We start from the raw sequence: 25,889 nt of genomic DNA, 5'->3' as shown, positions 1-25,889 counted from the left end.
GGGGAGATGTTATCTGGCCCCATTGCCTTTGAGGTATCTAGCTCACTCAGAAGCCTCTTCACTTCTTCCTCGGTTGTGTGCACTGTGTCCAGCACTTGGTGGTGTGCCCCACCTCTCCGTCTTTCTGGAGTCCCTTCTGTCTCCTCTGTGAACACTTCTTTGAATCTCTTGTTGAGTTCTTCGTATGTGCATGTGTACACCAGTGTGCGTATGTGTATGTGTACACCAGTGTGCGTATGTGCATGTGTGCACCAGTGTGCGTATGTGCATGTGTACACCAGTGTGTATATGTGCACGTGTACACCAGTGTGCGTATGTGCATGTGTACACCAGTGTGCGTATGTGTATGTGTACACCAGTGTGCGTATGTGCATGTGTGCACCAGTGTGCGTATGTGCATGTGTACACCAGTGTGCGTATGTGCATGTGTACACCAGTGTGCGTATGTGCATGTGTACACCAGTGTGCGTATGGTTATCAGCTGAGCCGTAACATTATTGGAACAGTGAGTGTCAGAAGGTGTTTACGTCCAGCTGGAGCCCCGGCCTCTCTCTCTCTCCACCTCTACTTTGACTGTGTTTTTTGGTGTGTGTGTGGGCGTGTGGTCGCCGCTGCTGGGATAATGACCATGGGAGACCACGCCCCTAATGCGCCCGTGGCTTCACTTGTATTTCCGGTCTTAATTCGCCCAATATTGGCTCAGGTAAATGTGGAGCTTAAGACTTGGGAAGGGCAGCATCGAGTCCAGTCTCCAAGGATACATTACTAAATGAAGGTTGTTGAGCATATTAAAGGCTCTCTATTACTTATAAGGTTAAATAATAATGCCATTCATGTATGGGTTGAATGAATCAGTACTGGCCATTACATGAGGGAATCCTGAATGATTCTTGTTATCCTGTCAGCTGTGCTGTTCAAAATTCGTCCTACAGCAAAAAACAATTATATTCTGTTATTACCTCTATTTTAGTATAGCTAGAGCAAGCACACTCAAGAACGAGATAGCTCTTGTGATACTGAGACTCAAGCCAGTGTTAATAGACTAATATACTAGTTACTGTATGGGAGGTTAATGTTACTGGATTGCTCCATCACACAGGTGGTCGAGGCCAGAGCACAGCTTTATACATCCTGTGATGCCTTAGGTTGCAACTAGTGATACAATGGCAATTCAAGTTGATTTTATTGGGTTATCCTAGGTTAACTCTGCACAGATATATGTTGTATGCCAATATCTATGTAACCTCTGTACCATTATACAAATTAAAGCTGTATAAAATTTTTTTTTATTTTTCTGAATATAGCTTATCTTATTCTTATAAGTTTTATTTATGGTTACTGAAAATATTTGTACAGGTATTATAATTATAAAATGGTTGTAGAAAATGCACAATAATTATATGCATACATTGGTAGTAAATTATGTAGTTTTAATCTAGTATAGCCCACCCACCCAAAAAACATAAATCAAGTGTGACTTATTACCAGTGGGGCTCTGAGTTACCCCCAAAAAAGTGATAGATTATTTTTTTCAGTGTTGAAAATACGTATAATGGAAAATTACACTATAGTCTTATGTTTATATAATTGCAAATAATTTAATTTGAATGAATTCTGTAATTTAATATATAAACCTGATCATTAATGCTCTGAATCTGTTAAAAATCTGTAGGTCTATTTTCTAACAGTCAGATGTTTTTCCAGGTGGAGCGGGAAAATGTAGCGTCAAGTCAAACACTACGCTCTGCCTTGAGTAAAGTGGAGGCGGCACATCCAGGATTCACCTACGAGATGGTCATGGGTCTTGTTCGCAAGGCAGATCTCACTGTAAACATGAATGAATCCATCCTCAGATTACAAGGCTCTGTAAATGAATCTGAATGTATGTAGTCAAGTAACTCTTCAGAGAGTCATGAAGTTACAAGCTTCTGAACAGAATTGTTGAATAAGTATTTGGTGTCATATAATTTTTTCAGTTGGCTGTTTTAGTTATAAAAAATTTTGTTCAGTACTTCAAAAATTGTTCAAGAGGTACCTTGATGTTGATGAGGGGCTCCTGGTCCAAGGAATTGGAGCTCTCCTCCCCTTTCTTGAATTGAACCTGATTACCTCCTATTCCCCCATGATTCCTATGGATTTAGTTCTTCCCTTTACTATGAACAAAACAGGTTGAGTGCTTACCTGTGACCTTCAAGGATTTTCCTGCTCTCATAGCCTTGTCTGGGGTCAGGTCTTCTTGTTGATTATGGAGGATTGTTTTCGAATATAATAATTTTTTCCATGAGTATAATAATAATGTACAGTACAATACTTCAAAAATGGACATATAAACAATTCTTTTTAATAGTTATTTTATTTATTGGCAAGTTTATTTTTTTATTTTATTAACACTTTGGCCGTTTCCCACCAAGGTAGGGTGGGCTGAAAAAGAAAAACTTTCACCATCATTAACTCCATCACTGTCTTGCCAGAGGTGTGCTTGCACTACAGTTATAAAACTACAACATTAACACCCCTCTTGGAGAGTGCTGGTACTGTACTTCCCATCTCCAGGACTCAAGTCTGGCCTTCTGGTTTTCCTGAATCCCTTCATAAATATTACCCTGCTCATACTTCAACAACATATCAAGTCCTAAAAACCATTTGTCTTTATTTGCTCCTATCTAACACGCTCACGCATGCTTGCTGGAAGTGCAAGCCCCTCACACACAAAACCTCTTTTACCCCTTCCCTCCAGCCTTCCTAGGCCGACCTCTACCCCGCCTTCTTTCCACTTCAGATTTATACATACACTCTTGAAGTCATACTATTTTGTTCCATCCTCTCTACATGTCTGACACGTCAACAACTCTTCCTCAGCCCTCTGGATAATAGTTTCGGTAATCCTGCACCTCCTCCTAATTTCCAAATTACGAATCCTCTGCATTATATTCACACCACACATTGGCCTCAGACATGACATTTCCACTGCCTCCAGCCTTCTCTATTCAATTCAAGTTTATTCTCTATAATGGTTACTATGTGGGGTTTACAGGTTTTGGGTATTTTGTGGTTTACATGTTATAAAATACTAATTACAGAGGGGGCCACTAGGACACCTAGCATGGCTAGGCATTTCCAGCAGACTTAGATTAATTCTTAACATTAAATCCTTACAGATTATAGTATTAAGGCTAAGTGACTACATCGTAATTTGTGAGTTTAGCAATGTGAATGCTTTTGTTTTGGCACAATACAAGGTGTCTATATTTGAGTATCATAAGCAAACTTATGACTAGTTAGGATTTATTATTTTAAGATTAAGATTAGTATTTCTGGGTTTATAGCCATTGGGTGAGTGAGTGTAATTTTGAACCACCAGGTTGTTATCATGTAGTTAGTTGTCGTGGTGGATCAAGGAGATAAGATGTTTTCTAACTGTTATTTTGAAAGTGATGAATGTGTCTGCAGTTCTAGAGTTTTCAGGTAGGGTGTTCCAGATTTTAGATCCTTTGAAATACACATTGAATTTTTGTAAAGGTTTAGTCGAACACGGGGAATGTCATAGAGATGTTTGTGTCTGGTGTTATGCCTGTGGATCCTGTCACAACTATCAAGAAAGCATTTTAGGTCAAGGCTAATATTGGAATTTAAGGTCCTGTAGATATAGATTGCACAGTAGTAAGTGTGGATGTTCTGAACAGGGAGTATGTTTAGATCTATGAAGAGTGGGGGGGGAGGGGTGTTTTGCCAGGGATGGGATTTAGTGATTATTCTTACTGCGGCTTTTTGTTGGGTTATTATTGGCTTTAGGTGTGTTGCTGCAGTTGAACCCCAAGCACAGATAGCATAGGTGAGGTATGGATATATAAGTGAATGGTATAGTGTGAGAAGGGCAGTTCGCGGTATGTAGTATCGTATCTTGGAGAGGATCCCCACCGTTTTGGATACTTTTTTTGTTATGTGTTGGATATGGGTGCTGAAATTTAGGTTGTTGTCGAGGTATAGGCCAAGGAATTTGCCCTCATTATGTCTGGCAATTTGAGTGTTGTCAACCTTAATGTTAAGTTGCGCAACACCTGCTCTGCTACCAAACATAATATAGCAGGTTTTGCCAGTGTTAAGTGTAAGTTTATTGGCTGTCATCCAAGTCGATATTTTGAGCAGCTCCTCGTTAACAATGGTGTTGAGGGTGGCAAGATTAGGGTGGGAGATGACATAAGTCGTGTCGTCAGCAAAGAGATTGGGTTTCAGGTGTTGGGATATGTTTGGAAGATCATTGATGTAAATGAGGAAGAGCATGGGTCCAAGGACACTTCCCTTCGGAACTCCAGTATCAAGTGGCCGTATTGATGAGGCTGTGTCTCCTTGTTGAAATATTCATCACCCATACTTCACATCCACATAAGAGCATTGGTATAACTATACTCTCATACATTCTCATCATTGCTTCCATGGACAAAGTTCTTTGTCTCCACAGACTCCTCAGTGCACCACTCACCTTTTTCCACTCGTCAGTTCTATGATTCACCTCATCTTTCATAGACCCATCTGCTGACATGTCCACTCCTAAATATCTGAATACATTCACCTCCTCTGTACGCTCTCCATCTAATCTGATATCCAGTTATTGACAAGTGTTGAGCATGATTATAACCTTATAGGCAAATGAATAATTAATAAATGTAGAATTTATGAGTTTGATCTTAGATATAAACTCATGGCTAGATATATACTGCATGTCTTGCAATCCTCATGACCACACAAGTGTAATACTGTACCATATTTTCAGATTTATCAGACAAATTAAACAATAAGGGGCAGTGGCTATATAAGTCCAATTCACATGGATTTCAGTTCTCTGGAATGGTGGAATAATCACACATCATTCTGTCAAACTTTCGTATAATTGTATGGCCCCATTAACAATTAAACTCTTCCAAAGCTTAACCCGTAAACGGTCCAAACAGATCTATGTTCACATGTGTAGTGCTACAAAAGTAGGTCTAATTTTTTTTTTACATATTTTCAAATATAACAAAAACAAAAAAGTAGATCAAAGTATTTTTACACATTTTCAAATGTAGAAAAACAAAAAGAAGATCTACTTTTTAGTATGCAGGTATGATGACTTCTTTGTAGCTACAAGAACAGATCTAGGCTCATATCTCATTTTCAGAAATTAATCATTATAGTAAAAATTTCATTACAGTGGACCCCTGGTTTACGATATTATTTCATTCCAGAAGTATGTTCAGGTGCCATTACTGAACGAATTTGTTCCCATAAGGAATATTGTGAATTAGATTAGTCCATTTCAGGCCCCCAAACATGCACGTACAAACACACTTACATAAATACACTTACATAATTGGTCGCATTGGGAGCTGATCGTAAAGTGGGGGTCCACTGTATTTTCAAATGTTGAAAAAACTTATATATACGTTTGGACCATTTACGGGTTAATTGGGGCCCACTGGTTCACTGACATTGGTTATTTTAAATTTGGTACAAAGATAGCAATGCCCTTCAGATCCTGGTTTTAAGCCTGCTTGTATTCTTCATTTCAATTATTTGTTTTACATAAACTTTGATCATATGAATAAGAGTGAATAGAATCGGTGTGACTACTGTAGGTAATAAAGGTTGTCTTGCTTTAATCTGCCAAAAATTCTTTGCATTACAAGAGACTTGCTGAAATTGTACTACATAAAGATATGTAGTCCAAAAATTTTAAAAACTTTTGTTTTTAAATACTGTTTAATTTGAATTTGCATAGCAGGCGAAATTATCAAACGATTAACTTATTAGTCTGATAATCCTTTGTAATCTAGTTATTTATTTATTTATTATTAATTTGGACATGCTACATAAATGTACCACTTAGTTATTCTTTGGTTCTGGTTCCCTTAAATCTGATTGTAGTGCAGTAGTTGTCATGCCAATCTGGAAGAAAGTAAATGCCCTGTTTGAGAGACACTGAGATGTTTTAAGAGCACTTTGTTTCTTTCAACTAAATGATGTACTGTTGATGTATTAAGTACAATATGGTTAGGTGCAAAAAATAAAAAAAAATAGAATATACTGAAGGCATGAATCTCTTAGATCTCCTCAAAGGCTAGGTGTTATCTAGACTATCATATTTGCTTGCTGGAACAGATAGAAGGTGCAAGATATTGTTAAAATTGGTTGTGAAAGTCTACTGTAATATTACCTTATGATTTGGCACAATCCTAAAATACAGTATTGATACTTTACTCTTTAAGAAAAAGTTTTGGAGTGAGATTAACAAGTTAAGGAAGCCTAGAGAACAAATGGATTTGTCAGTTAAAAATAGGAGAGGAGAGTTATTAAATGGAGAGTTAGAGGTATTGGGAAGTTGGAGGGAATACTTTGAGGAATTGTTAAATGTTGATGAAGATAGGGAAGCTGTGATTTCGTGTATAGGGCAAGGAGGAATAACATCTTGTAGGAGTGAGGAAGAGCCAGTTATGAGTGTGGGGGAAGTTCGTGAGGCAGTAGGTAAAATGAAAGGGGGTAAGGCAGCCGGGATTGATGGGATAAAGATAGAAATGTTAAAAGCAGGTGGGGATATAGTTTTGGAGTGGTTGGTGCAATTATTTAATAAATGTATGGAAGAGGGTAAGGTACCTAGGGATTGGCAGAGAGCATGCATAGTTCCTTTGTATAAAGGCAAAGGGGACAAAAGAGAGTGCAAAAATTATAGGGGGATAAGTCTGTTGAGTATACCTGGTAAAGTGTATGGTAGAGTTATTATTGGAAGAATTAAGAGTAAGACGGAGAATAGGATAGCAGATGAACAAGGAGGCTTTAGGAAAGGTAGGGGGTGTGTGGACCAGGTGTTTACAGTGAAACATATAAGTGAACAGTATTTAGATGAGGCTAAAGAGGTCTTTGTGGCATTTATGGATTTGGAAAAGGCGTATGACAGGGTGGATAGGGGGACAATGTGGCAGATGTTGCAGGTGTATGGTGTAGGAGGTAGGTTACTGAAAGCAGTGAAGAGTTTTTACGAGTAGTGAGGCTCAAGTTAGAGTATGTAGGAAAGAGGGAAATTATTTCCCAGTAAAAGTAGGCCTTAGACAAGGATGTGTGATGTCACCGTGGTTGTTTAATATATTTATAGATGGGGTTGTAAGAGAAGTAAATGCGAGGGTCTTGGCAAGAGGCGTGGAGTTAAAAGATAAAGAATCACACATAAAGTGGGAGTTGTCACAGTTGCTCTTTGCTGATGACACCGTGCTCTTGGGAGATTCTGAAGAGAAGTTGCAGAGATTGGTGGATGAATTTGGTAGGGTGTGCAAAAGAAGAAAATTAAAAGTGAATACAGGAAAGAGTAAGGTTATGAGGATAACAAAAAGATTAGGTGATGAAAGATTGGATATCAGATTGGTGGGAGAGAGTATGGAGGAGGTGAATGTATTCAGATATTTGGGAGTGGACGTGTCAGCGGATGGGTCTATGAAAGATGAGGTGAATCATAGAATTGATGAGGGGAAAAGGGCGAGTGGTGCACTTAGGAGTCTGTGGAGACAAAGAACTTTGTCCTTGGAGGCAAAGAGGGGAATGTATGAGAGCATAGTTTCACCAACGCTCTTATATGGGTGTGAAGCATGGGTGATGAATGTTGCAGCGAGGAGAAGGCTGGAGGCAGTGGAGATGTCATGTCTGAGGGCAATGTGTGGTGTGAATATAATGCAGAGAATTCGTAGTTTGGAAGTAAGGAGGAGGTGCGGGATTACCAAAACTTTTGTCCAGAAGGCTGAGGAAGGGTTGTTGAGGTGGTTCGGACATGTAGAGAGAATGGAGCGAAACAGAGTGACTTCAAGAGTGTATCAGTCTGTAGTGGAAGGAAGGCGGGGTAGGGGTCAGCCTAGGAAAGGTTGGAGGGAGGGGGTAAAGGAGGTTTTGTGTGCGAGGGGCTTGGACTTCCAGCAGGCATGCGTGAGTGTGTTTGATAGGAGTGAATGGAGACAAATGGTTTTTAATTCTTGACGTGCTGTTGGAGTGTGAGCAAAGTAACATTTATGAAGGGGTTCAGGGAAACTGGCAGGCCGGACTTGAGTCCTGGAGATGGGAAGTACAGTGCCTGCACTCTGAAGGAGGGGTGTTAATGTTGCAGTTTGAAAACTGTAGTGTAAAGCACCCTTCTGGCAAGACAGTGATGGAGTGAATGATGGTGAAAGTTTTTCTTTTTCGGGCCACCCTGCCTTGGTGGGAATTGGCCAGTGTGATAATAATAAAAAAAAAAACTCTTGTATATATTATTTTTATACATTTTCTTTCCGAAGCTGTTGAATAGTATTCCAGTAAATGCTGTGTGAACAGATAATGATGGCTTTGTTGAGTGGTTCATTTTTTACACAGTTTCTTTACCTTCTTTTCTGAACTTACTTAGGTAGTCAGGCCCGTAATTCAGTTATTAAAATTTTGTATATAATGTTTTAAGTATGTGTTGTAAAATGCATGTGCAGAGTCTTTTTTATCACCAGCAGATTTGCATGTGTAAGTTTTTATTTTTTATCTTATTTTTAATATTCACTGCAGTAATTATTAAACTTTTACTGTTCTGAGTTATTATCATCATACATTTTACATCTTTTTGTATTTAACATTGTGTACTGTTAATACATATTTTGCAGGACAAGTTTTGTATTACAGGTGGTGACTACAGAGTAACACGCACTGAAGATGCTTTTCAAGAGCTAAATAAAAAATCAGCAAACCTCAAGCGCATACTGTCACGCATCCCAGATGAGATAACAGATAGGAAGACTTTCTTGGAAACCATTAAGTAAGATAACTTTTTTGTATTGTTAGAATAGCTGGTATTGTAGCATTTATCTCAGAGTATATAAATGCACAAATTATTAAACTGTTTTACAACACTATTTTTCTACATATCTTCATCTTTGTGCAATATACAGTGGACCCCCGGTTATCGGCCGTAATCCGTTCCTGAAGGTCGGCCGATAACCGAATTAATATTTCCTATAAGAATTAATGGAAATACAATTAATTCGTTCCAAACAAAAATATTCACAAAAAAATTATTTTTTTTACAATTATGTAAGTATTACATACCTTTATTGAAGGCTAATGCTGTCTTCTGGAAGATAGAGGAGGAAAGAGGGAGGAGTTAGTGTTTGGAAGGGGAATCCCCCTCCATGAAGACTTTAGGTAGTAAAGCCTTCTCTGGAGTTACTTCCCTTCTTTGTCTTTTAACCCTTTGAGGGTTTTTGTCGTACTAGTACGTCTTACGCGTAGGGGTTTTTGACGTACTAGTACTCATAAATTCTAGCGGCCTCAAATCTAGTGGGAGAAAGCTGGTAGGCCTTCATATGAAAGAATGGGTCTATGTGGTCAGTGTGCACAGTATAAAAAAAATCCTGCAGCACACAGTGCATAATGAGAAAAAAAAAAACTTTGACAGTTTTTTTTGAAAAATCAGCGACTTTGCAGTGTATTTTCGTATGGTATTTATGATGGTATTCTAGTTTTCCTGGTCTCATTTTATAGAATGCAAGACATATTACAGAAATTGAGACGATTTTGACTGGTTTTACAATGAAAAGTGCCTTGAAATTGAACTCAAAGTAGCAGAAATCTTCGATTTTTACCAAACTTCAAAAGTAAATAAATCATACTATGCGTCCAATACACATCAACTGGTGAGTCTAATATTCTTTCACAAGTGCACCAATAATATTTATACCATTTCTACACTAATGCAGTAGTCTGCATAACAGTAAATCTTCTATATTTTTTGTGAGAAAAATTCAAAGTGGAAAGCAAATGAATATAAGAGGGACTTGAGATGTGACTAATGAACAGAGGAAATGTTATTTTAGTGCCAGGAATGTCTTTCTTGTTTATTCTGGTCCCTATTTGGAAATTGGCATCTTTTGAAATTTGTGTGAAATTGGCAAAATTGCTAAATTCTGACCACTGTATTGGATAGTTGAAATCAGTAAATGGGTGGTTTCTTGTACTCATTCGATAGAAAAAATGGAGTTCTAGCGAAATAGTTATGATTTTTGTTGACTAGTACACTGGAATTGGCTGACAATAGGGCTTAAAGTGGGCAAAATCGCCGATGCATAAACATCGTCGAGACTGCTAACTTCGCGAGAGCATAATTCTGTAAGTTTTCCATCAAATTTCATACTTTTGGTGTCATTATGATCGGGAAAAGATTCTCTATCTTTTCATAAGAAAAATAATTTTTTTCTTTTTTTTGAAAATTTGTTGACCCTGAGAACAAGTCTGGGAGAGGGCCTGTCGACCCTGAAAGGGTTAATGCCACTAGGACCTGCTTGAAAGTCACTGGACCCCTGTCTCACAAAATAACTGTCCAGAGTGCTTTGTTTCTGGCATCTCTCTAAGATTTTCCTGAAGTGGGACAGGGTTTTGTCACTAAACATGTTGCAGATATGGCTTGTTTCAGCTTTGTCAGGGTGGTGTTTCTCTACAAAAGCTTGCACCATAGTCCACATTGCACACACCTCTTTAATCTCTGAAGAAGGCACCTCCTTCACTCCCTCTTCCTCCTCCTCTGAAGCAAGTTCCTCAGCTGCAGTCTATTGCTGATCAAGTTGAAGCTCTTGCAGCTCTTCAGTGGTAAGCTCTTCCCTGTGGTCCTCCACCAACTCTTCCACATCTTCGCCACTCACCTCCAACCATTTTTGCAACATTAGTGTCTTTGATTTGTTCTTTCTTTGCCAGGATGGATGTAATTGTTGATTTATTCTTGCTGTACATCCTGGCAAGTTCCACCACCTTCATACCACTCTCAAACTTTTCTATCACTTCACACTTAAATTCCATGGTGTTTCTCACTTTCTTTACCACAGGAACTTTACTAGGAACTTTCTTTGGAGCCATGGCTACTTATTTCACAGTTGCACTGCAAGAAAAACCACTAAAAAAATGGTAAACAAGCAAAATGTTTGGATGTATGAGCAAAAGCTTCCTTAGCCACCGACAGACAAAGCCAAACTGAAGCGCAAGCTGCCCCAGATGGCGGATGGACACGTCCAAAACGGCCGATAACCGAGCGAACGGCTGATAACCTGGCGCCGATAACCGACTTGGCCGATAACCAAACTGGCCAATAACCGGGGGTCCACTGTATAAGTATGGTATCCCCAAAGATTTTGCTACTTTTTAACAAACATGCTTTATTTCTGCCTCTGTATGAGTATATATGTTTTTGGGTCAGGTAGTAGGTTGGTAGACAGCAACCACCCAGGGGGGTACTACCGTCCTGCCAAGCGAGTGTGAAACGAAAGCTTGTAATTGTTTTACATGATGGTAGGATTGCTGGTGTCTTTTCTCTGTCTCATAAATATGCAAGATTACAGGTACGTCTTGCTACTTCTACTTACACTTGGGTCACACTACACATACATGTACGTACATGTTCATTTATACACACTCATCTGAGTTTTCTTTGATTTTATCTTAATTTTTGGTCTTATTACTTTTCCTTTTATATCCATGGGGAAGTGGAATAAGAATCTTTCCTCCGTAAGCCATGCGTGTTGTAAAAGTCAACTAAAATGCCGGGAACAATGGGCTAGTAACCCCTTTTCCTGTAATAATTACTAAAAAGAATAAGAAGAAAATTGTCAAAGTGGGAAGTCTGAATGTGTGTGGATGTTGTGCAAATGATAAGAAAGAGATGATTGTGGATGTTATGAATGAGAAGAAACTGGATGTCCTGGCTTTAAGTGAAACAAAGCTGAAGGGGGTGGGAGAGTTTCAGTGGAGAGGAATAAATGGGATTAGGTCAGGGGTTTCAAATAGAGTTAGAGCTAAAGAAGGAGTAGCAATAATGTTGAAGGATAAGTTATGGCAGGAAAAGAGGGACTATAAATGTATTCAAGGATTATGTGGAGTAAAATAAAGGTTGGATATGAAAAGTGGGTTATAGTAAGCATATATGCACCTTGAGAAGAGAGAAGTGTAGAGGAGAGAGAGAGATTTTGGGAAATGTTGAGTGAATGCGTGAGGAGTTTTGAACCAAGTGTGAAAGTAATGGTGGTTGGGGATTTCAATGCTAAAGTGGGCAAAAATGTTGTGGAGGGAGTAGTAGGTAAATTTGGGGTGCCAGGGGTAAATGAAAATGGGGAGCCTTTAATTGAGCTATATGTAGAAAAAGGTTTGGTAATAAGTAATACATATTTTATGAAGAAGAGGATAAATATACAAGGTATGATATGGCACGTAATGAAAGTAGTTTGTTAGATTATGTATTGGTGGATAAAAGGTTGATGGGTAGGCTCCAGGATGTACACGTTTATCGAGGGGCAACTGATATATCAGATCATTATTTAGTTGTAGCTACAGTTAGAGTACGAGGTAGATGGGAAAAGAGGAAAATGGCAACAACAAGCAAGAGGGAGGTGAAAGTGTATAAACTAAGGGAGGAGGAAGTTCGGGTGAGATATAAGCAACTATTGGCAGAAAGGTGGGCTGGTTTAAGAAAGCCTAGAGAACGAATGGATTTGTCAGTTAAAAACAGAGTAGGGGAGTTAGATAGGGAGATGGAGGTTTTGGGTAGATGGCGAGAATTTATAACCAGTTTGTTTGGTGGCTCTTGCAGAGCGGGGTTCAATGATAAACGTGTTCAGAGGCTTCGTTACTTTATTTGCAAAGTCGTGGTGCACACAGGCAATGTGTTAAGTGCCCATGGCCCAGGAGGGCCATGCCCACAAGGGAGAGAGGGAGTAGACTTGTCTGCTTCTAGGCCGCTGAGTGAGTGAGTGAGTTGGGACCAGCGTCCCACTGACCTGGGCAAGCCGAGAGAGGGCAGCACCTGAGTGCCGCGAAATATGAACTAAGCTAGCAGACAGCATAGGCTGTCTGTGCAGACAGTGCAGGCTGTCTACATTTGCTCGGCCACCTACCTCGTGTCGTCCCGACTCGACAATACTGGTGGTAAAAAAAAACTCGGTCTCTCTCTCTCGTAGGAACAGGGCACAGAACACGGAATATAAAACATATATATACATACATATGGACATGGAAAAAATAACTTCCTACAGGGAGGGAAGAAAAAAACATGTGGGTTGTGCTAAACATCATGGTCATAGGCAGTGAGCGTCGATGGGCATCACTGCACGCCTTCCTGCGTCTGGACAGATACTGCAACACAGGAGACATCGCTGCGGCTGAGCTGTGACTTAACAGGGTACGGTCTCCTCTGAAATGGTGAAGCAGTCATCGTAGGAGTCACTGCAGGTTTCACTCAACCTGGGGCATGACGTGCTGGTGCCCTCAAGTGAGGCGTTGTCAAAACTCGGCAACTGGGCAGGACTTCTGGCAAGTGACTCAGGAGGACACTTCTCGACTGGTACTGTCGCTGGGCTGTCACTGCCGGCGAGCGTGGAGTGAGTCGTGGAGCGAGTTGTGGCAGAGACGGCTGGGCGAAACATCTGGGAGTCATAACATCATACACCAGGGCAATGTGTGGTGTAAATATTATGCAGAAAACTCGGAGTGTGGAAATTTGGAGAAGGTGTGGAGTTAATAAAAGTATTAGTCAGAGGGCTGAAGAGGGGTTGTTGAGGTGGTTTGGTCATTTAGAGAGAATGGATCAAAGTAGAATGACATGGAGATCATATAAATCTGTAGGGGAAGGAAGGCGGGGTAGGGGTCGTCCTCGAAAAGGTTGGAAGGAAGGGGTAAGGGAGGTTTTGTGGGCGAGGGGCTTGGACTTCCAGCAGGCGTGCATGAGCGTGTTCGATAGGAGTGAATGGAGACGAATGGTATTTGGGACCTGACAATCTGTTGGAGTGTGAGCAGGGTAATATTTAGTGAAGAGATTCAGGGAAACCGGTTACAGTGTATTTTTATATAGCCGGACTTGAGTCCTGGAAATGGGAAGTACAATGCCTGCACTCTAAAGGAGGGGTTCGGGATATTAGCAGTTTGGAGGGATGTGTATCTTTATGTGTGTATGCTTCTTAACTGTTGTATTCTGGGCACCTCTGCAAAAACAGTGATTATGTGTGAGTGAGGTGAAAGTGTTGAATGATAATGAAAGTATTTTCTTTTTGGGGATTTTCTTTCTTTTTGGGTCACCCTGCCTCAGTGGGAGATGGCCGACTTGTTAAAAAAAAAAAAAATTAAATCAAATTTTATTACTTATAAAGATATGCATATACTGTATAGTCATTCCTACAGATTTGTTGGGGATGGGGGAGGGCTACATTCCTTGAAGTCTTGAAAAAGTAAAAACTGCAAATACATACATAATAAAGGCTCTTAAGTGCATAAGAGATTGTTTCAGATTTAGGTTCATTTTAACTTTTAGACTGCATATATGTATATCTTAATAAATCACTGATCTGGTTAATATTGACATTCATAAAACATAATCAGAGTAAGAGAGAGATTTGTGCATAGTAATGCTCTTGTGTACAGTTCGAATGAGATGGTGGATAATCAAATCTGTTTGTGGGTTGGCCATCAGTCAAAGCTTTGGATACTTGAAACCTACAAATAAGGAAGTCTGTGAATTTATGGGATATCTTTAATTAATAGGTATTTACATTTGGGAAATATATTTATCTAATCTTGTGCCTGTTGTGGCTTTGGAAAGGTTTCCATTAAGGGTGAGGAAACCTGCAAGTGGCATATTGAGGTCCTTTGAAAACAGTAGTGAGGCTGTGTCCGCACAGTTACTTATCCAATATTGCAACCTGATTGGCAGAGCAATACGCATATTAACAATGCCATATCTGTACAGTGTTTCCTTAAGACACCTGCTGTCCATAACCATGTAATATAATGAATACCAGGGAGGTGCCTTGATGCTGGTGAAAGTCATTTGACCAAGTGAGCTGTATGAGCCCAGTGGGTTTAAATCATCCACATGATTATAATAATTTTAGTCCAAAGAACTGGAGCTATGCTCTCCTCTCGTTGGATCAAACCTGATTACCTTTCATTCCCCAGGTGCTGTATGGCGTTTGTGCACTTAGCTGTTTCCCTTGAAAACGATGATAATATATTAATGATGATTACTTAACTCATTCTGGCAGAGAAATTGCAAGTGCAATCAAGAAGCTGTTGGATGCTGTGTCAGAAGTGTCTCAGTACATACCAGGCACACAAGGCAAGCAGGCACTGGAACATCGTAAACGTGACTTTGTAAAGCATAGCAAGAAGTTCAGCAACACACTCAAGGAGTACTTCAAGGAGGGACAGTAAGGCATTTGTGATAGTGTTCTTGTGCAGAATGGTAGAATTATTTTTTTTATTTTTTATTAATACATTGGCTGTTTCCCACCAAGGCAGGATGGCCCAAATAAGAAAAACTTTCATCATCATTCACTCTATCACTGTGTTGCCAGAGGTGTGCTTACACTACAGTTATAAAACTGCAACATTAACACCCCTCCTTAAGAGTGTAGGCACTGTACTTCCCACCTCCAGGACTTAAGTTTGGTCTGCTGATTTCCCTGAATCCCTTCATAAATGTTACCTTGCTCACACTCCAACAGCCCATCAAGTCCTAAAAACCATTTGTCTCCACTCACTCCTATCTAACATACACATGCTTGCTGAAAGTCCAAGCCCCTCACACACAAAGCCTCTTTTACCCCCTCCCTCCACCCTTTACTAGGCCAACCCCTACCCCGCCTTCCACTACAGATTTATATGCTCTCCAAGTCATTCTATTTTGTTCCATCCTCTCCAAATGTCCAAACCACCTTAAAAACTTTTCGTAACCCCACACCACCACCTAATTTCCAAACTAGGATTCTCTGCATTATATTCACACCACACATTGCCTTTGGACACATCTCACTGCCTCCAGCCTTCTCCTTGTTGTAACATTCACTACCCATGCTTCACACCCATATAAGAGCGTTGGTATAACTATGCTCTCATACATACCCCTATTTGCTTCCATGGATAATTTTTTTTTGTCCCCACAGACTCCTCAGTGCACCACTCACCTTTTTCCCCTCATCATTTCTATGATGAGGGGAAATTACAGTAAATATGTTGATTCAATGTATCCCTAGTTCACATACCACATTAATGATAATAAATTTCTTAGTCCTCCATGGGGAAGTAGAACAGAATTCTTCCTCCGTAAGCCATGTGTGTCATAAGAGGCGACTAAAATGCCGGGAGCAAGGGGCTAGTAACCCCCTTCTCCTGTATATATTACTAAATTTAAAAGGAGAAACTTTGGTTTTTCCTTTTGGGCCACCCCGCCTTGGTGGGATACAGCCGATGTGTTGAAAGAAGAAGAAAGAAATTTGTTAGTGTTTTAAGTTCAGGCATTTTGCATTTAAGTGTATATTTTAGCATTTAAAAAATTTGTGGAGTGCATATAATATACCAGTGCAAAGACTATTGAGCCAGTGGGTGGATTCTAATTCAGTAAATCAGCCAGCAAGTCACCTGTCAGTACATGATGTGTATGTGTGGGATAGTTCATTATCTTGTTATTTGCTTTATAGTTTTGTATTCACTCTGTGCACTTCTGGACGGTTTTCCAGTTTGGAGGCCTATCCAGAACTCCATAATGTTGTGCCACCAAGATAAGTGAGAACAAGTCTGGTATCAGTGGTGTAGAAAGAAAATTCTAGAAAATTCACCCTTCAAGGGGGATATCTTCATGGTAATGAAGAGTTCTTTATTCAAGGAATCAGGGCTACCTTTCTCCTCCTTGAATCGAACCTGATTACCTCCCATTCACCAGATACTGTACGACTCCTACAGATTTTGCACTTCCCATGACTATAAGAATCCAGAAAACTCATGGGAAGTGGGTAACCCTTGACTACAACAGAATGCAAGCAGGGGCGTATATTCTGGGTGTGCTAGGTGAGTGCTGCACACCCACCAAAGATGGTAAATTCATCATAAATATTAAGCTCACTTAGTAATACAATCATGGATCATAATGGAAAACTAATTTTTTTTATCCCATTATGAAATATTGTGACAGTAACTACCGTATGCCACTGAGTGCATGATAGGATGAAACAAGCCAAGGTACTTGTAGCCTAGCTGTAGCTGGTTCCAGGAGTAATTGCGATCATGGCCTGGTCTCTAACTTAATACTCTGATATGACATACTGTATGTTAATAAAATTAAACATGCAATATTTAATGTAATACAATATTTTTTTATGTGGAAATTGAAAAAATAAATGTGTAATTATGCATTTTTATTAATGACCTATCTTTTCTTTTCATTGTAACAGGGCCAATGCAGTATTTGTGAGTGCTACATACCTCATCCATCAGACCAACCTCATCATGCTCACTGTCAAAGACAAGTGTGAATGAGTTCTACACTGTGTGAAATTTGGCCCAAGGGATGCAAGATGTTGCTTTGGTATGTGAGGCTTGCTACAAATCCTCCTTAAGGTATAAAGGCAGACCAGCAGTGCAGAAATTTCCACAGTATTGCAGTGGCTGGGCAGCATTAGTAGTGAGTCATTTCTTGGAAGTGCAGTAAGTGGTGGAAAATATTTGGGCACATTAATAATTATCAAGATTTTCATAAGTCTGAAATATATTAAGTGATGATTACTAATAGTCAAATCTTCAAACATATTTTTATTGTGTTGGGCATCATGTTGTGATGATGGTTAACTGTGTTTAGAAATAATAATGCTACCAGTTAGCCAAAATTTTTAGCTTTTGGGTGTTAGGTGATGATTTAGGTTGATGCTGTAGAGAAACTCATGTTGGATTTTAACTATATATGCAGCTATCATTATAGACTTCTTTATGTCTGCTTGTGGTAATATGAAGATAAATATTTATTCTTATGCTGAATTGGTTAAGGACCATACATGGGTTTATAATGTGCATATTGTGTACATACTGTCTTGTTGATTCTTACTTGATGCCTACAGTGGCCAGTACCTGGATAGCCAAGTTTGGCATAATTTACTCCAGTACTTAGTGAAGTTTCACCAATTTCTTAGCCTACATAGTTGCTGAAGTTTGGAGAATGTCTTGTGCAAATATATCACAAGAATTTCTTGAAGCATTGTGTTTGGGCTCTGCATATTCTGATAAGCAGTAATTGTTGATATATGTATATTTTCTCACAGCCATAAAGTATAATATCAGTCTTTATCTTTATTTATGCCCCATACAGTTTTTTTTTATTTAAATGCCCTACTAAAATCCACATAAAAAATGGCTTTTAACAAAAATCACAGGAGTTCACCTCCATAAAGTTCTTCACAGAGTGGAAGATCAAAATTTATTACAGGATAAGGTAGCAGGTGAAAAGTGATTATAAATTGAATACTGATGGCAGGACACCATGTGCTTAGCTCAGCTATGGAATTACAAACAGATATAACTATAAATAAGTAATTACATATAGCATAACAAATTTTCATATAAACATACCTCTACACTTTTTTTTTTTTTTTTTTAAGGAAGGATCTGTTTTGTAAATACCTATAATTATTGTCAAAGAACTGAATGCAAGCCTAATAGCCAAATGTAAAAAGAGATTTTTTAGTGTTTCAGTGGACTTTATTTTCTGCATGCTTAAAGTATGGATGCTTAATTAGCAGTTATGTGTAACACAAAAAAAAATCTTTTAATCTCTCAAGTTGATTTTGATGCCACCAAGTACACTTCCTAATGATCCCTTATTTGTACTGTCAAGCATTAAGTTGAATTTCCAACAACTTTGTTTTTTTAGATTATTTGTATTTGTATTTTTTTTAATATGTTTGAATATATCTGTTATTTGTTAATAGTTCTTAGTGTATGTATGTATGTATGTATGCACTGTACAGTACATTATGAGACCAGAACATTTTTCAGCACAGTATGTCACTTAGTTTAATCAGCCAGACGTAATTAAGTTCAACAAATCTTAATTTTTTTTACAAGCAACAAATTTAGCCAAAGAGTATAAAGCTATTAAGACATTTCCACCCTAAGTAGGATTAGGAATGCTAATTCTATTATTTAGAGACTGTTCCAGAGGTTAGCTAATGATTTACTGATCTTACAGTATACTGTATAGTCAGTGGAACATTATTGAGAAGTTGAACAGCATAAACTTACCATCAAGGAAATTTGTCAGTTTTTATGTCTCAAAACAATTTTGCCGACCTTGAATATAGATCAACCAGAACATGTGAATTATTGAGACTGTTGAGAAGAGAATGTTACTTTCACATAATGAAGAATTCTATAGGGAAAACAATGCAATGACTATAGGTAATTCACTTAGCCCAATTGTCGATAATTTTTTTATGGAAACAAAAGGCAAGCTTCTAGTCCTCGACATTCTCATTAACTGTATTGATTCTAATATTATAACTGCAGTTTGTAGAAAAGGCATACTTAACCCTTAAACTGTCCAAACAAATGTAGATCTACATTCGGAGCGCTGTGCAAGCGAACATAGATCTACGTTTGGACAGTTTAAGGGTTAAACACACATCATATGTACATACCATACATACATGCATACCATACTGTATATACATACATACTGTATATACATACATACTGTATATACATACATACCATACATACATACCATTCATACACTTTACGTACATACATACCTTACGTTCGTACACACATACTGTATGTACGTACATACCATACATATGTACATGCCATATGTACATACATGCTTTATATACACACATACATGCTGTACATACATACATACATGAATCACAGGGTTGTTAGGAAGTATTTCTTCAGTCACAGAAGAGGCAAGCACAATTAAGTGAGTACATGCTGGACATACACACTGTACATACTTGCTGTACATACATACATACATACATACATACATACATACATACATACATACATACTCATAGGTGAATACTCATTTGCTCCCTGGAGGCCAGAAATTAATAAAATCTGTCTAGAGTTTGAGTTGGGTCCTGGAGTTATGGCTTAATTCCTGCATGATTTAACAAGCTGAAAAGTCCGTAGAAGCCTCTCTACAGTGTCTCTGAGAACATATCATAGGTGTCACCCATATTTAGATGAAATACAGTATGTAGAATGTGTAAATTTACCCTTAGTGGTTCATTTCACAAGTTCAATTTGCTTTTAAAGATAAGTACACAGGAAGTTCTCAGCTTGAAAACCAGTAGCATTACTGGTGTTTAAACTTAAAATGCAGTTGCATTCATGGTGTTTCAGGTTACAAACTAGTAGCATTTTTGTTTCAACTTCCAAAAAAGCTGCATTACTTGTGTTTCAGCTTACAAACCAGTTGCATTACTTGTGTTTCAACTTCCAAACCAGTTGCATTACTTGTGTTTCAACTTCCAAACCAGTTGCATTACTTGTGTTTCAACTTAAAAACCAGTTCCATTCCTGGTGTTTCAACTTACAAACAAATTGCATTCTTGGTGTTTCAAGTTACAAATAGGTTTTATAAAAAACAACAGCACAAAAGATGGATAAGCTTCACCCATGTTCATATTGCATACGAGTATTGATTGGTGTAAGCATCAAAATGGTTCATAAGTGTAGATGCTCATTATTTGGAGCATTTGTAAGTTGGGGTTCTCATATATACTGAATTTAAAGAGGAGTTCGTAAGAATTACCTGCCTGCTTACATATTCATTAGACAAAACCACACCAGCAATAATGTTTTATGTAAGGTATAAAGTGACTTGAGACTGCGAGCATGGAAAAGATGGAATGAATGCAGTACATTCGTACCATCTTATCTGTGTGGCCTTTACACTTCGAAGGTAATTAGCATAATGTGTATGGTAATTGTTCAGAAATTGATAATAATGAGAATTTTAAAAGATTATAAAGTTAACAATTTTGATAAGGTATTTTAATGAATATATATATTTTTGAAAACTTTTATGTACAGGTATTTTTATTACTTTGTATTTGTGACAAAGGCTAATGTTCATATCACAATATTTTATAGAAAATGTAATAGATTATTAGTAAATATTTTTCATTACATGCAGATGATGGTGAATGTTGGGTTCTTAAGTGTGTAGTGATTAGGAAGATCATGCGTATGGTAATTTTTTTTTTTTTTTTTTTTTTTTTTTTGTTTTTTTTTTTTTTTGCTGTTTATGTAGGAGCTGAATACTTCTCATAATTAAATAGGTAAACAAGGTATAGATAAGAATTTAGTAAGAGAGACAATTAGCTGGTTACTTTCTAAGAGTTATATAGTATTGCCATTTTAATGTACTGTACAGGTTTCTCCTCACTTGATGCAGGTTTGTTGTATGCAAACTCAAAATTATCTGTGTTCCATTTCTGTCAGTACCTAATTTCTTATGTGCAATATATATGTGTTTCCAAGAGAAATGTTGTTTGCAGAATGTATTGAAGATTCTTATTATGTGGGTTGCATTGTCAGTTCACCATATCTTAATAGATTGTCCTGTCTATCAGCAGGCACAGAATTCATTTCCTGTCTCCACAGTGCCAACACACACTAACCGACCTCACTGAAAGTCCCACTTTTGACACAAACTCACTCACTCACTCTCTCTCTGACATTTTAATAGAAGTTAGCTTATTGCACCAACTTAGATTTTATTTTATCTTTTGCACTCCCCACTACTAACCCTCACCCTTGTACACTCATGCCCCTCAGTTGTTCTTAGCTTGTGGATATTCCTCCTTTAGTACATCCCTCCCTGCAGTGCTGTAAGACCCTTCCAGGTTTAGCACTTAATTTGTTGATGATTTTTTTTTTCCATCAAACCAGCCATATTCCACTGAGGCAGGGTGACCTAAAAAGATAAAAGAAAGATTCTCTAAATTTAGTAATGTACACAGGAGAAGGGTTACTAGCCCCTTACTCCAGGCATTTTAGTCATCTGTTACAACACACATTTTTTACGGAGGAAGAATTCTGTTCCACTTCTCCATGGAAATTTGATGATGATGATTATTATTCTTTATGATTATTATTATTATGCAGAATTGTGTTAATGGCCTGAAAGAGTTCAGTAAATGTGTCATGAGCCTGGAATGCAACCACTGCATAAAGTGAGGAATGCCTGTATTAAAGAACTGTGTTTCTACACAGTTCATAGATATAAACAATGGGACATAGACTCAAGAAATCGTAATGACACGATTGCAAACAAACCATACCCCCGGCCGGGATTGAACCCGCGGTCATAGAGTCTCAAAACTCCAGCCCGTCGCGTTAGCCACTAGACCAGCTAGCCACAAAAAGATTCATCCAACTAGGTATATTTCTACACCATAGGAAGGTTAGCACAGGCACCACTGTGACCACAAATGCAAGAGAGATTCGTCTGTAAAAACTTGCATTTGTGGTCACAGTGGTGCCTGTGCTAACCTTCCTATGGTGTAGAAATATACCTAGTTGGATGAATCTTATTGTGGCTAGCTGGTCTAGTGGCTAACGTGACGGGCTGGAGTTTTGAGACTATGACCGCGGGTTCAATCCCGGCCGGGGGTATGGTTAATGGGACATAGAATTCTAGCAACAACAAAATCCTGACTGGAAGAGTTAAGGTTTTATTGTTGCTAGATATATGCATGTGCCAATTAGAAGACATCACTGGCCATAGAAAGAAGTAAGAAAGAGAAAGCAGTTTCTGTTGTAATAATAAATGTTAACAAGAACAATACAGCAGTGTTTGCAATAAAAAAAAATTCAATGCACCAGCCATCTCCCACCGAGGCAGGGTGACCTAAAAGGAAAAATGAAAGTTTTTCATTTTGCATGTAGTAATTTATACAGGAGAAGGGGTCACTAGCCCACTTCTCCTGTGTTTGCATAAATATCCATTTTTTTTTTTTCCAACAAGTCGGCCGCCTCCCACCGAGGCAGGGTGACCCAAAGAGAAAGAAAATCCCCAAAAAGAAAATACTTTCATCATCATTCAACACTTTCACCTCACTTACACATAATCACTGTTTTTGCAGAGGTGCCCAGAATACAACAGTTTAGAAGTATATACGTATAAAAATACACACTATCTCTCCAAACTGCCAATATCCCAAACCTCTTCTTTAGAGTGCAGGCATTGTACTTCCCATTTCCAGGACTCAAGTCCGGTTATATAAAATAACCGGTTTCCCTGAATCCCTTCACTAAATATTACCCTGCTCACACTCCAACAGATCGTCAGGTCCCAAATACCATTTGTCTCCATTCACTCCTATCTAACACGCTCATGCACGCTTGCTGGAAGTCAAAACCCCTCGCCCACAACACCTAATATAGGAAATAATTTTCAAACAACATATTAAGGGTTGCTGATCCTAGTTTCATCCATTAAATATGTTAGTTTCTTGTGTGTATCCACTTGAAACAGTACATTATTTTAGACCATTCTTGTGAAATATAAGAGAAAATCTTTAAGATATACTCACAGCAGCTAATACTATGGGTTATATAAAACCAGACTTAGAAAACCTGTTTTGAGGATGAAGCTGTACTCTTTAGAATGCTTAAGTATTTATATTTGGATTTTTAAAAGTCAGCAACTGAAGATGAAGAAGACTAGTATTTGGATTATTAAATTTATTTTAAAACTCTTAATTTTTACTTTGGGTCCAGTAAGTATTCTTTGTCTTTAGTCTTATCTAAACTAGACTAAAATTCATGCCAGACTTGGCGTCATTCAGTATCAAGGATTGTATTTCATAAATGACCCACACATAGGAGAAAGAAACCTATGACGTTTCAGTTCAGTTTGGACCATTAACTAGTAACACAGTGTGTGTGACTAGTTAATGGTTCAAGTTGTACTGAAACATCATTGTAAGTTTCTTTCTCTTATACGTACTTGGAGTATACCTGGGTTATTTGTGTATTGTTCCAGTCATGGTATTGTGCCTTTTTGTTCTTCAAGGATTACATTTTATGTTTGAGGAACGTTTCCTTAGTTTTGAATAAAAGCCTCTGTAAGTGAAATATTCCCTCTTTGTAAGAATGTTGAAATACTCCCATTACCCTTCAAGAGAGGTTCCTTAATCCCTGCGAAGGGCACGTGATTCAAAGAATTTGAGCTATCTTCTCCTTGGATCAAATCTGAGTGCCTCCTATTTCCCAGGTGATATACGATCCCTGTGGATTTAGCACTCTCCCATTGAATGTATTAATTCTTTCCACTATTATATTTGTTTTCATGCCATAATAATGTTATAACCTTTATAATTCATACAGATACTAGCAAAGCTAACAATTTTAACCATTGTCCTGTTTCATTGTTTCTTCATTCTTAGCCAAAAATACCTTTTAGGGTCCCTTGGTTTACCTCATCTTTCTGTCTTATTTTTTCCTCCCACCTTGAAGTCTTAGTGGACTAAGTCTGGATTTGTCCAATTCTGCTCCCAAAATCTTGCTCTTCTGCTTTCATCTTGTTCTTGCTCTTCGATCATTTCTACTTCCACTTCAATTATTCTGCCATTTGCACCAGTGACTTTAAAGTCTTCAGTGTAATGGCATGGCAGATATTTTTCCCAATTGCATGATTCATGGAAGGCTTGCAGTGAGCTAGTATTATGATAGAATTAATATATGTATATGCTCTTCTCATTTCTGTCATCCATGTTGCTATCATGTCTTTTATTATTTGTGTAATCTTAGATTCTGAAAGTGCATTGCAAGTGATTCAGATATCTAATTTCTCATATTCTCTGCATTCAGCACTAGATGTTGAAACCACAAAAGGGCCTTCATATTCAAGGTCCCTTGTTATTATGATGATCAAAGCAATGAATTAAAGTCTTCTGCTATGCTATCCAAGTCTCAACTATCTAGACATAGGTTTAACAGTTTGTGATTTTTTTGTACTACACTATTTCTCTCTCACTAAGGTAGGGTAACTAAAACAAAAAAAGAAGGAAACCATTCACCATCATTCATTCAATAATTGTCTTGCCAGAAATAACCTTCTGAACTGTAACAACCCCCTCACATACTTCAGAGTGCAGGCAATATACTACTTCCTACCTCTAGGCCTCAAGTCCAGCTAACTAGTTTTCTGAATCCCTTCATAACCTCCTTTACACCTTCCCTCCAGCATTTTCTGGGATGACTTTTATACTTACTTCCTTTTACTCTCTTGATCATTCTGTTCTGCTCTGTCCTGTCTAGAAGCCTCAACTACAACTCATCATCCCTTTGGTAACATTACAATGATTTCTAAGTTCTATGCTCTGACATCTCTGCATGATATTCACACCATACTTCATTGCTCTCAAATATGACATCTTCACTACTTCTAACCATCTCCTCACAACAATATTGAAAGCCCATACCTCACACCCATATAAAAGTTTTGGTACCACTATAGTCCGGTATATTCTCTTTTTTTTGCCTCTTTTGATAAATTTCTTTTAACTTCTGTAACTATAATAATAATATAATTATTGCTTCCCTTACACTTCCTCATTGATGAGGTGCTACCAAAAAGTTTCTGGACTGCCATGAAGAAAATATATAGGCTTACCTAATCACCTAGTTGAAGTTGTTTCCCTTGAAGCATTCTCCATGGGAGGCCATATGTTGATCCCAGAGCCTCTCTTCACTTCTCGAAACATTTATAGAACTCTTGTTTCTGAATGCCATCTAGCACAGCCCATGATTCTACTCGAATCTCTTCCATGTCATTAAAATGACTCCCCTTGAGTGCCATCTTTATTTCTGGGACAAGAGCGAAATCACAGGAGTCTGGAGGTAGGGAGGATGGGAGATGACTGCCTTGTTGTTTTGGTCAGAAAACAAATGATTTTCCTGGTTTTGAGGTAGCAAGCAGGGCATAGATTTCACAGCCACTCACCACATGTTCAAATTCTCAGTCAAAATGCTTTGACACAACTCAAAAACAATTCCCACAACACTTGCAGTGTCCTGGATACTCTGACAGTGATCCT

General features: G+C 38.3%; 1 protein-coding gene across 1 annotated transcript; it reads left to right on the top strand.

Annotated features, from left to right (window-relative positions):
* Window positions 1-493: 493 nt before the first annotated feature.
* Window positions 494-18,115, top strand: Ccm3 (programmed cell death protein 10 Ccm3). The gene is made up of 5 exons (XM_053774188.2): window positions 494-703; window positions 1,705-1,882; window positions 8,662-8,794; window positions 15,051-15,215; window positions 17,235-18,115. Exons 1-5 carry the CDS (start codon window positions 623-625, stop codon window positions 17,317-17,319), a joined length of 642 nt encoding a protein of 213 aa, XP_053630163.1. The 5' UTR covers window positions 494-622; the 3' UTR covers window positions 17,320-18,115.
* Window positions 18,116-25,889: the final 7,774 nt, after the last annotated feature.

This window comes from Cherax quadricarinatus, chromosome 86, assembly GCF_038502225.1.
Source record: "Cherax quadricarinatus isolate ZL_2023a chromosome 86, ASM3850222v1, whole genome shotgun sequence".
Lineage (NCBI taxonomy): Eukaryota > Metazoa > Arthropoda > Malacostraca > Decapoda > Parastacidae > Cherax > Cherax quadricarinatus.
Note: the sequence above shows the minus strand (reverse complement) of the source record. Positions and strands in the feature narration are given on the sequence as shown.

Bases quoted from the DNA above. Each gene is read 5' to 3' on its own strand.
- Ccm3 (XM_053774188.2), top strand. From the start codon at position 623: ATGACCATGGGAGACCACGCCCCTAATGCGCCCGTGGCTTCACTTGTA. The intron at 704-1,704 runs GTAAATGTGGAG...ATGTTTTTCCAG, and splicing joins TTCGCCCAATATTGGCTCAG to GTGGAGCGGGAAAATGTAGC. The intron at 15,216-17,234 runs GTAAGGCATTTG...TCATTGTAACAG, and splicing joins GAGTACTTCAAGGAGGGACA to GGCCAATGCAGTATTTGTGA.